Source organism: Camelus ferus, chromosome 25 (assembly GCF_009834535.1).
Source record: "Camelus ferus isolate YT-003-E chromosome 25, BCGSAC_Cfer_1.0, whole genome shotgun sequence".
NCBI classification, from domain to species: Eukaryota; Metazoa; Chordata; class Mammalia; order Artiodactyla; family Camelidae; genus Camelus; species Camelus ferus.
In genome coordinates, this window is record NC_045720.1 from 17567604 (window position 1) to 17580626 (window position 13023).

The 13023-nt window shown below is 41.1% G+C and overlaps 1 protein-coding gene across 2 annotated transcripts in view; it reads left to right on the forward strand.

Moving 5' to 3' along the window:
* The window catches only part of EXT1 (exostosin glycosyltransferase 1), a 258787-nt gene extending 253227 nt beyond the window's left edge, over nt 1-5560 (forward strand). For both annotated transcript variants that reach the window (XM_032467876.1, XM_006186470.2), the window contains 2 exons: nt 1821-1992; nt 5018-5560. In XM_032467876.1, coding sequence (XP_032323767.1) covers nt 1821-1992; nt 5018-5203 — 358 coding nt within the window. In that variant the 3' untranslated portion in view covers nt 5204-5560. The remainder of the gene's footprint in view (nt 1-1820; nt 1993-5017) is intronic.
* Nucleotides 5561-13023: the final 7463 nt, after the last annotated feature.

Sequence of the window (13023 nt, forward strand, 5' to 3'; positions counted from 1 at the left end):
TTACCACCAAGTAAAATAGGGAACAGTTATTTGCCACGCAGGTCTTAGATTCTAATGGGGGGAGTCACGGTATACATAATAATGCTATAATCTGTTAAGGAGGTAAGTAATGTAGCAAAAAGACAAAGCAGAGCAGGGTGAAGGATCAGGGGTGCCGAAGGTGGAGAAGGGGGCACTCAGGGGTGATCCCCACTGAACAGGTGAGATTTGAGCAGAGACTGAAAGAGAAGAGGAAGTCAGCCTAGAGAATTTCTGTAGGATGAGTGCTCTGACGTAGGGAAGAGCTAGAATAAATGCCCCGAGGCAGAATGCTGGAGAGATATTGAGAAGACCCGAGTGTGACCAGAGCGAAGTGAGCAGCAGGCAGGTGAGAGGTTGTGGGAGCCCGGATGCAGAACCTTGCCATCCATCATGAGAACTTTTCTCTCTTCTAAGTGCCACGGGGAGCCAGTGCAGTGGTGTGAGCAGAACATCTTATGTTTTAGGCATCCACTCTGAAGGCTGTGTTGAGGATAGACTCTAAGGGGGCCAGGGGAGAAGCAGGGAGACCTATTAGGAGGTAACTGACATTATCTAAGCAAGAGATGATGGAGCCTGGGATCAGGAAGTGAGCCACCGAGGTGATAAGCAGCGGTCAGATTCTGGGCATGTTTTGAAGATGCTCCAGCATGATGTCCTGACAGACTGGATACAGAATTTGATGACTCTAGGGTTTTTGACCTGAAGAACTAGAAAAATAGAGTAAGCCATTAACAAAGTTGGGGAAAGGTGTCGATGGAAGAGGTATTAGGGAAAATGCAGGAGTTCGGTCTTGGACACATTAAGACATTTTAAAAAGTGTGTTGAAAAGGGTCAGGAATGGAGATATAAATTTGGGAACTGTTTGCATATATTTGGTCTTCAAAGCCAGAGGACTCAGGTAAGATTGCCAAATTAATGAGCGTAGACAGCTAATGTTCCTGACTCAGTCATTATTGAAGTCCCTACTCCTCTGCCTTAGTAAGGTAAACACATTAATCTTAACCTAGTCTTTGTTAGTAAAAAATAGAGAACGCTGTCATCTCCAGAACAGAGTTGGAAATGCACAAGGTATAAGGACTTAGGATGGTTGAATCTTAATCTCAGGATCATACCTCTTAAGAGTTCATTGTTCCCTCTTCCTGCTACCACCACTCGATGAATCTGATTCATTCAAGTGATTTTTCCTATAAATATATGCGATATGTCCCTCCCTCCAAAAAATATAATTCAAATTAATTGTGGGTTCTCCATGATGACCACCATCAGATTAATTAGGGTTTGGCTCTGACATTGTTGAAACATAGTTTATAGGCCAAAAAAGTTGGAATGGTTATATTGTTGGACTTAGAATTATGAGATAGTATTGAATACAGTTCTGGTTAAACCAGTAATTAAAATTGTCAAGCATCCTGTAATGATACATAGATCGTGTGTAAGTAACTTCTCTTGCCATCTAAGTATTCAGTTTCTAACCAAGCAGCCTGATATTAAAGTTAGACTGGCCAACCACTATCCTCATCTATATGTGTCTCTGTACCTTGTTTCCTTGTCTGTAAAACAGGGATTAATAACAGTACCTACATCATAGGTTCCTCATGAGGATTAGATGAGGCATTTCTTATAATGCACTTCAGAACATGAGCTGGCAGATAGTAAGTACCGTATCAGAGATAACTATCATCATTATCACCATCCATGATAGTGTAGAGATTCGAAGAATGGGTGTGTGTTTTCTGTCAGAGAAGACCACTTGTTATATAATGATGGCCCCCAGTGAAACCTGTCTTTGATTTTTACAGATATTATCACTACCTTTACACCCATTACCTGCCAGCCAGCCTGAAGAACATGGTGGACCAATTGGCCAACTGTGAGGACATACTCATGAATTTCCTGGTGTCTGCTGTGACAAAATTGCCTCCAATCAAAGTGACCCAGAAGAAGCAGTATAAGGAAACAATGATGGGACAGGTAAGAGAAAGCGAGCTCTCCTCCCTTGCTTTGCTCACCCATGGCTCAGTCTGTGGTAATGAGGACTCCCTGTTCTTCTAGGAAGCATAATGGGGAAATTACCAGGGGAAAAAACACATCCAAAAGCTCTGAGGGAGTGTGTGGTTGGCACATGGGTAATTGGGAAGGTGTAAGTCAAGAGTATCTTTATGTCGGGAATATAAGAGCTCTCATAGGACCTACAAGGTGGCATGAGAAAAATGTCTCTTCTCTAAAGACCTGCAAAGAATTTATGTGAGTTTATTGTAGGTGTTTTATTTAATGAAGCACTAGTAATACTCTCAACCCAGCCTTCCAGTGGTTGCTCTTGAGTTGGATGGGCATCACGGAGGTAGACCAGGAGTCCCAATACCTGATTTTTTTTTTTTTTCAATCCTAGAGCTAGTATTTATCAGCTGTAAGCCAGTCAGTTACCTCCTGAAACTCAATTATCTCATCTTTAAAGTGGAAATGTTGGAGTCCACTTCACAGGGTTGAGATCAGATGTATGAAATCGTTTATCAAAGTAAAATATAATGTTGAGGCATTAAAGTTCAGTTCTAAAGATACGTTCAGGGAACTATAATCCAACTTTCTCTTTTTACAAGTAAGAAAACTAGGACCCAGAGAATTTAAGCATGTTGCCAGAAGTCACCCAGGATTAGAGACAACTCAGAGTTGAATCTCAGGGTCTTTTTCCACGACTTACTCTTCTACACCCCAGCGTCCTTTTATTCATCTTGAACAGAGCCTAGTACTCTATGTAAGAAATCAAAAACTGTAAGATGTTTGGAGCTATCCAAGTTAAATCATGGGGAATCCAACAGGATTTGGATAAAAGAATATTCTTTACATGGTTATAGCAGTTAAATTTGGGGGGTTTCCATGTACCTTGTTCTAACAGTTACTGAACATCATACATACATCTAGCTTTTGCTAGGAAAACATAGCCAGGCCTCATGTTAACACAATGGATGGTTCTTCATTCACTAAATTTAGTAAGAGAAAAAAATTTACAGGATTTTAAGTTTATAAAATTGTCATCCAATATTTACCAGATGTGTACAGATTATCAAGGATTATTCTAGGTATGGGTTATGACAAAGCTGCTGTCCTTAGTGAGCAAAGAGTCTAGTGGGAGAATTCTGTTCCCTCTAACTGCTAAAAGGACAGGCGAGAGGATGTGCAAGAATTTGTAATTTTGAAGACTGAAAGACTATTCAGATTCAAGCAAAATGTATTGAGTACCCAGGCATTTTCATATTTATTATCTCATTTAAGGACACACCATTCCTTTAATTTTGTTTGCTCAGCAAGTCTATGCACTCCCCTGAGGTTATACACAAAATAGGGGTGGAACACTAATATGATTTCTTAGAGGTTGGTTTTTTACCTTTTTCACAGATTTGCCTTTCTACCAATATTTCTAGTGACTTTACATATCTTTTATAACCAATCTAAGTTTAGTCTTAAGTCTAACCAGTTGTATCTAGTTAGATGTGTACTGTATTTGCCTCCCTCGTCCCATCATAGACACTACTTTACTGAATGTTTGTGTGACTGGTGGAGTAAATGGATATCGTGCTCTGAAATTATGCCTCGTAACACAGGAAAGATATCTCTAATACGCTGGTTGACCCAAAATAAGTGTTAAAATCTAGCGGCAAAGAAGAGACTTGAATGACTCAACCGGACTCTTCTCTTTTCATTTATAAGAGAGAATAAGAATAAACTTAAGCTCTTGACAGTGTTTCCATCTGCATATGTGATCACTTGCCAGATGTGGAGGGTCTGGCCCTTTGAGAACCAGTGGCCAGTCAGAAATGGCCTGCACGCCCATCCCAATGTAGGAGCAAAATGGAGGTACCTTTGGGACTGTCGGCTCTGATACGGACTCGAGATGGTCAGCTGGAGTTGATACTGTCTCTGATTTACCAAGCAGAGTTCTCCTAGTACACGTGGGAAAGAACGAAGCCTGACTTCTGCCCCTTCCTAGCCTTGAACAAACAGTTTAAACTTCCTTGAATCCGCTTCCTCATCTGTACAGTGGAGCTGTTATCACCTGGGAGATAAGTTACCAGGTTGTTGTGAGGCTCAAATGTGCTCATGAAAACACTTTACAAATTGTGTTTTGTTTCTTGTTCTGCTGCTGCCTCAAGGTAACCTGACATTGATACTTACCTTCGACGGTTACTTTCAAGCATGTTGACACTCGTGGTTTTAAATGACTCTGAGTGATTTTCGCAGCAAAATGTACCTTCCTACGAATGTATTTTCTCACAGTGCATGAGGATACACACACACACACACACACACACACACACACACACACACATCATTAAACAGTTGCCTGTTGACATAAATGTTTGTTTTTTCCCACATAAGCGGGCAGCCCACCTTTTCCTTGTTTCATAAAAACAGGATTTTAAAGACATTATGCTTAGTTGGTCTATGTAAATTTCAACACTCAAGTCATTTAAGGCTTTCTTTTGAATCAATATCAGTCATTTCAATGGTCTAAAAATATATAACCAACCTAGGGGCAACACAGAGAGCCAAAGAGATGACAGCCTTCTTTCCACTTACCCCAAATCAACCAAGTTAACAGGAGGATTTTAGAAAATTATCTTTGAAGCCAAAAAAACAAAAAACACATTGTTAGTCGAAGTATTTGATCCCAAGTGCCAAGAGAAGTTTTACATTTAGTGACCACAGCAGCTGAGGTTCAGTTGGTAGATGGTTCTGCTGGACCAGGGAACGTGTCGGTCGCGGTGGATCTCTGTATGTTTCTGGTGTTGAGGAACGTAGCGTATCTTGGGAAAATCTTCTGGCGAGGCTGAAAACCAGGATCAGTGCTTGCATCTTCACCAGACACGCGGACGGGGCGGCGGGGTGGCCAGCCCCGAGCTCCGCCGCGTGCCCCGTGCCTGCCTTCGCTTCCGGCTGCGCTTCCATCGGGTCGCACGCACCGTCTCATCGTCTTGCTTCTCTCTCTCCCTTTCCCCAGACTTCTCGGGCTTCCCGCTGGGCTGACCCCGACCACTTTGCCCAGCGACAGAGCTGCATGAATACGTTTGCCAGCTGGTTTGGCTACATGCCGCTGATCCACTCTCAGATGAGGCTCGACCCCGTCCTCTTTAAAGACCAGGTCTCTATTCTGCGGAAGAAATACCGAGACATCGAGCGACTTTGAGGAACCCGGCCGAGTGCGGGAGGGGAAGCGAGCAGGGACAGGGTCAGCTGCTCTCTCTTCCCAGTGCAGGTCCGCTCAGCAGCGGAGCCGGATTGTGCCAAGCATCCAAATAAACTGGGACGAACAAAATGACAAAAAGAAAGAAAAAGAAAGGCCAATGAAAACTCTACTCCTGACTCCTGGGACTGCACAGGACTGCTCCAGACTCACCTCACTGGCTTCTATGTCCCAAGACTAGGTTGTGTACAGTTTAATTATGGAACATTAAATAATTATTTTTGAAATGATTGCTATGCAGGTTTAAACTTTTTTAATGATCAAAACTATTAAAAACCAGAGTTCTTTCTTTAATCAAAATTGTGTTGGTTGTGACTGTTTCAAAGCTGCTACTCCTCTTCCCACAAACAGCATTATGGTTGACGAGGCAGGGTTTCCTGCAGTTGCAGAAAGCTCAGACTTCGTAGAAAACACCGTAAGTCACTCCACCCAGTGTCAAGAAATAACCGAGCATAATTAAGACAAGTTCATCACTCAGCTTTGCCAGTGCAGATTGTTTTTCATTTTGAATTTGCAGATTGACTTGAACTTTTATCTCGAAAATGTTGCTGCATGAGATAAAGTATTATGACCTCCAGGTAGACAATTCTAACTGAAAGCTTTATGTTTGAGATAGATAAATATGATAATCTTTTTTCATTTGGAGGGTGGGGGGAGTTAGGATCAAGAAAACACTAGTATAATTAAGAAATGTTCAGTTTGCACACAGAACCATGCAAACGATCCACCAGAACGTTAGTTGAAATGTTGAACCCACAACAGTACTCCAGTATTTTTCAGGGAGGTGGGCTAGACTGTACATTCAACCACTGACACACGTCCACTTAGAGCTAGAGAAAGGCTTTGGTGTAGAGGCAAAGGAAGAACGAGTGTATAGATGGCAGACCAGGAGTAACAAGAAAAGCTCTTTCTTGGCTGTGGAAACCTCAAGTTTCAGAAGCATCTCTATTGAAAAAGAAAGAATGATGCATAAATTCTCACCATCGAACGTAAGGATTGCTAAGAAGTGATGGAGGGTGTACCTCACCATTGGGACCCTGATACCACTTTTAGTCAAACATTGTTTTGAGTCAGATTCTGGCAAACCAAATAATCAGAAACAAATGTGAATACTGTTTTGCTTCATTTTAAGTATGCAGAATCCACAGTGTACTTGTGCTTCTTGTTGAAAAGAACATTTCTATCCCTGCAGATGCTGCTTTGAGCTTCTGATTATTATAAAATTGCAGTTACAAACTGAAAAAAAAAATGTACCCCTTAACTTCATTGTAAGAGATGGAGACTTCTATATTAAAAGCTTTCTTCTGCTTGGAAGAGGCAAGAGAGAACAGACACAAGAAAGACGTTATTGCGTCCTGCCACCTCTTTTGCCAAATAAACAAGAAGCGCTTTATAATTTTTTTTTTTTTTTTTTTTTTTTTTTTGCCCGTAAGCTCTCATACATCTCATAAATCTTTTCCCAGTGTTGGGTTAGAAGAAAATCTCATCACAGAATTATGTTCAGATCACTTCAGGTGCCTGGCTTAGGTCAGTGGAAACCATATATCCAGGAGACTTTAACTGATCCTAGTTTTGCAGACATCTGAAAGAGAAAGAGGAACTTGCAAAGGGAGTGCAAGGAGGGACAGCACTGTGAATGCTGGAGAGGTGACTCCATATGCTGCCTAGCGACAGAACGGGGACCAGAGCCCACATGTCCAGATGCTGTGTTGGGAGTGGTGCACAGGCAATGAACTTCAATGAAAGACAGGTTTTTCTCTGCAGCCTTGTGACTCAGAAGAGCTCCCTAAATAATCCTCTCATCCAATTTGACCCAGCCTTAGCCCACTCTTATATGTGAGACATTTTCTGTCAAGAGGATGTGACTATCTCTTACGTATTTGTTGAAAAATAATTCTTAGGTCCGTGGTACTTGCACGAAATGTTTCCTTCTATAAAATAACCAGTCCGATGGGTTTCATACCATTTAAGCTGAAGCTCTCAGCATCTTAAAGTGTTAGCAATTAATCCTAAATCATCTGGCCTTTGCAAATTTGTATTTAATTTTCTAGGTTTGCCAAATTCTCGTATCTTTCTCCTTTGCAAAAATGAATGCAATTTTTTGTTCAACAACCCCAAGTCAGCCTGAAACTCTTATTGTCATCATGGCCTGCAGATCTGTGTCCCTCATTGTACCAGTCAGTCACACAAATGGATTCAGGGAACTGATTTGCCAGATATACCAATCACAGAGCTCCCAGGGCATGTTCTCCACAAACAATGTATGTCATGTGGTGGGGAAAAAGATGGTAAATATAAGTGAGGATAAGATCTGACACACTTTTCAGCCACTTGAAGTCTCCATGGTTTCATTTTAGGTCATTCTCAGAATACACCTCTTTGGAATGCTGGCTAGTCTGTTCTTTTCCCATTTGGAACCTACAGCTGGGAATTGAACAATGCTCAGCAAATCACCGAGGCCCAGCAGTAAGATGTAATTTTAATTCACTTAGGCAAGAGTTGTGTTTCAGCGCAGCAAGTTGACAAATCATAACCATCTCTGTAGGATGTCAGGAGTTACCTCTCAGTCAACTTTAATGATAACAAGAGGTCCCTCAGTCGGCCAACGTGAACTGGGAAGAAGCCAAGACCAGACAGTACAGTGCCAACCACATAATGAATTTCATGCAGAAACTCCATAGAGGGCTCAGGCCACGTAGGATTCCCACGCAGTATCTTTTTCCAGCTCCATGTTAGGACATATCTTAAAAATAATTTTTTGAAGCTGGCTTATGTATATATTCATGTGAAAAGGCTTGTAAAAATCAAATTAAGTTTACATATCCATGAAACATATCACCTTTGTTGGAAACAAAATGACCCAAAATTAAGGCTGTAGAGAAAAAAATCCATGAAACAGTCATTGTAGTCATGTTACAAAAGATAACCTAGCTGGGTAGGCCTACCTGGACATATCATGTTGATGAAGTTGACATGCTGTCCAATAGGGTGCTTCAGAAGAAAGTGCAGTCTCTCCTACCTGCTGTCTTATGTGCATTACAGTTTAATTTCTTCTTGTTACAAATGGTGCTCAAAGAAGGATCAATCTCGGTTGCTTCCTTCAGTTTTCCTTTTGGAGTGATTTTTGTTTTTCATTGACAGTAGGCTATGTTAGCCTTTATTTTAGTGGTTCTGACAACCTGGTCACTTACAGGAACATTATACCAGTGGCCTTTCATAAAGGTTATTGAACTTTAATCAGGGGTGAGATGAATGAATGTGAACAGATCTATATACTATGAGGGGAAAAAAAAGAGCTCTTGATTTAAGAAGTAATGAAATTTTAATCAAACCTGTTCAAAGGGTGGGAGTGAAGGCAGCCCCGCCAGCTTAGAATCTGAATGACTCTTGCTGGATGAGCTGAATTACGGATGCAAAAGCCAAGGCAAGCTTCCCAGGCCTGAAAGTCATGTTCCCTCAGGTCTCTGAGAGCTCCACTTTTAAAAAGGGCCAGTTGTTACCATGAACTCTCAAATGTCCTTGCCTTCTAATGGTTAAGATAATCGACATGCAGGTAGGACATCAGGGCTTCAGTTGCTGAATTCATTTAGTTTCCACTGGCAGCGACGATGGACAAGAACCTTTCAGATGGCTTTGTCATCGTGGCCAGATTGAACCAAGAAAGCTCTTCCGCTGCTGAGCTCGTGTTCTCAGGCATGGCTGAGGGGGGGAACGTTGCTTTGGCTCAGTGAATAAGTATTAATACCAGGCTTTGCCAGACTTGTCTCCTTCCGTCTTAGAACTTCAGTGAGTACACATCCAATTACTCCTTGACTCCAAGTCTGTTTTTTAAAAAATGGCATCGCGCGTCCTAAGAACACAGTCTCTCCCATCAACTCAGTAATGCTGTCCAGAAGCCGTGACTAGAAGAGCTGCTGTTTGCAATATAATCTTGATAACAAAAGTGACCCCTGGAAACCGTCTCCCTTTTTTGCCCTTTCTAAAAGTCAAAAGATTTTATTTCCGTGATTGGTATGTAGCAGGGACTGTCTGTAGTTGTCATTAATTTAGAGTTCCAGTAGGTTCCATGTCAGGAGCCTAGATGAGCTACCCAAATTTGGGATTTCCATCGCCCAGTTAAATAGGGGAGGGAGGCTGTAGTCTCCTCTGGAAAAGACATAAGTGGGAATCACTGGGAGAGCCCTCAGATTAGCGGGGTCTCACCCTCGTTTAAAATCAAGTCAGGCTAGCCTTTCAGGAGCTCTGTTTTTGTAATGATTTGCCTTTTAGGTCTCAAAGGCCATTTGGTTTCTGCAATAGTTCTCTGTTCTTTTACAGGAATGCATTCCTATCCTTTTGGTTGTAATTATTACTAAATTTAGGGCCATGCAGATGACCTGGTTACCATGTAATGAACCTTGTATATTTATTTTGAGAGAAAAATTTGTATTGGATATGTCGAGGAGGTGGAAGAAAGACATGGAAAACTGAAACTATTTTAGGGGGCAAGTTGTAAAGCAAAAAAAAAAAAGTATACCTTATTTTGTCTACAATGTACACTTGGGATGGTTTTCTAATATGTTGCCAATATTCTTTTTAGTATCATCACAGGTCTTTTCTGAAGTGTTTTCCCCATTTGTTATAGATTATTAATGAGTTAGTACAGTTAAGCCCTGAATTGTGTGTGTGTGTATGTGTGAGTGTGTGTGTGTGTGTGCACATGCGTGTGCCTGAGAGAAAATACAAAGCCATAGATCTTGATTTACTTCACTGACCTGTGTAACTTTATGTCTGGGTTTTGCCATCCAAGATAGATTGTTTTATAGAGAGTGTCACCAAAGACTTTTTCCTTCCAATTTATAGAAGAAAACAAAAAGAAATTATTAATAAATGACATGACTTTTCATCTGTGTGGCTTTCATTCCATCTTTTCTGTTGGCTACAGAAATATGTCATTTCTCAGGATTGGATGTGCTGGGGAACACAGAGCCCGCATGGAGACTCTGGGGGAGATCGGCAGATGAGGTTGGACCATGTGCCCTGAGTGGAGAGGTCTAACTCTCCTAGCCTGGCTGCAGCCCAGCACCCAGCCTCCTGGGGAACATGGCGCTGCTGGCAGCAGCCATCTCCTGGGCCAGATGCAGCTAGTACTGCTGGAAGCAGGCCAGGGCGAACTGTGGTGATGTGCCCAGTTCCCAGCATTCCTCCACATGGATGCAGGGGCAACGTGGCAGGGCCAGGCCCCAGAGCATCTGGAGCCTGACAGCTGTGGCCATTACCTCCTTTGGTTTCAACTGCTGCATAAAGCTCATGAATTACCGGCTGGCGAAGCATTTATTAGACTGGCATTTTGCAAAAGAATTTATAAATGGTTCCAGGTGTGAATGCAGCTCCCTGATTCGGGATGCTGTAGTAAGGTTTTATGACAGTAATCAACCTCCTCCTCATTCTACTCTACCCTCCTTCCTTTCCAGTGGCTCTTCTCCCGTGTCTGTTACGCTTCTTCAACCCTCTTCCCTTGGACATTTTTAGAGAAAGGCTATCAGCCATCGATTTCACGTATTTGCAGGGAAGCAAATGCCAAATTGCACTTGGGGGTGTTGATTGGTTTTAAGACATCAATCAGGTTTTATGTTTTGTTTTTTGGTTTGTCCATCTGAATGGTGGCAAAATGGTGACTTCAGAATATTTCTTTACATATATTTTTTGAACAGTTACTGTATTCACGAATCACTGTGCTAGGTACATCCGAGGGAATAAAGATAAGAAAAAAAAATCCTACTCTTTGTTCTCAAGCAACGGAGAAATGTCAGGGTGAGTCTGGACAAGGCAAGTCTAAGGCAAGTCATCAGATGGGGCTCGGAAAGGAGTTGGCCAAGTCCCTGGTTCCAAACTGGGACATGATTGTGACAGTGCTACTTGTAAAAGCTGGCCCCACAATACGACTGATGACAGAATCATTCCTAAGCATGAGGACAAATGAGAAGGCTTGTTGGAGAAGCAGCTTTTAAATTCGGTCCAACACTACCTCGCAGATGTTTCAACAAATGCCATAGACTACAAAAATACCTTGAGCAAACCGACTTTATAAATAAGAGATGGTGTTGCCGTACACTCTGAGCATCTCCACCTAGGCTGTTCATGACAAGAGGAAACTCGAAGTTATTTGTGGACACCTGAGTCATTCTCCATTGGCCTCCCCTAATGCTGTGCAGATGCTGATGTGCAGGGACCAGAATATAGGAGGAACAAATTAAGCTACGTTACCTGCTGTTTGAGGCTCAACTCTGCTTTGGAGGATACGGTGAAGATACTTCCCTACAACAGCGGATTCAGAATTTTTATTTGCTTTTAAGTGGGCTGGTTAAAGTCACTGTCTTTGGAACACAACTACTTGGGTTTGAATCCTGACTCTGCCTCTTGGCAGAATTCTGATTCTGTGACCATATAGAAATTACCTGTCCTCTCTGTGCCTTGGTTTCCTCAGAAGAGTACTGGTCTATACCTCATAGGGTTCGCATGAGAATTAAATGAGTTAACAAATACAACATTCTTAAAGTAGCACACGGTATAGAGTAAGAAGTATGTAACTCTTAGCTGTTATTATTAGTCAGTATTTTTCCAAAATGGTTGATATTAAGAATCTTTCCCTTAGCCTGCTAAAGAGGAATCGTTCTTAGTTTAATATTTAGGCTGCTAATACTGACAAACTGTGGTTCTTCTGAGTGTCACAGGCACCTCTTGTTTTCAGTTGAAATCATGTTTTAATGTCTATCATCATGAAATCATCCTAGCATCCAAGAAGGGGCAGTGCATCAGTGGAAACTATGTGAAGTTGAGTTTTTACTTTCTGACTGAACTATGAGGAATGGTCTGTTTTTCATTCTCCTTTAATGGAATATAGTTGAGGCAGCTCAGGACAAAAGTGAAGTTTGGGTGCCAATAATTATAGTTTTTTTTTTTCTGATGGCTTCAATTATATTAAGAAAGAAAACATGCTCTTGCCAATATGTAAATTATTTGCCAAGTTTGAATTTCTGTTCCAAACTGAACTGCAAATCACCTGGTTTCCTTGGCTAACTCTACTTGTGAAACAAACCTAAAATGTGTCTTTAATCAGGCAGAACCAGATCATTTCTTCTGAGAGTAGAAGATAAAAGGTTAAACTATGAAGAGGGAAACTTGGTGACTATTTTAACTGCTCCCCAAAGATCCATATATACATGTTCTTTCAGAACATGCTTTTAAAAATTTAACATATAGTGAACATATTTCCATGCACTAAATCATCTTGAAGAACCAAGTTGTAACAGATGCATAGTACTCCACTGTCTGACCATCCCATATTTTTTTTTATCTAGTTCCTGACTGTTGGATATTTAGGTATTTTTAAATTTCTTACAATTACGTGATAAACATTATAATCATCAATTGATCAGTGTGGTCCATGCTGTGGTAAATATTCTTAAAGATAAATGTTTGTTCCCATCCGTGACCATTATCTTAGGCTAAATCATAAACATAAAACTGTCAGGCCAGATGTTACAAACATTTTAAAAGGCTTTCGCTGCATATTAATAAGATATTTCAATATATTATAATGGCTACTGGAAGAAAATTTGAATTAACCCAATGAAAAGTTATCTAGAAAATATTATAATAATTGCATTTGGCAGCTAAAATGTTTTTTTTTAAATGGGGCCCATACAGGCAAAACTAACAAAGTGCAATCTTCAGTGTTTTAAAAAAAGTTGAATATTATTATTCCGGAGGGACAAATTTAT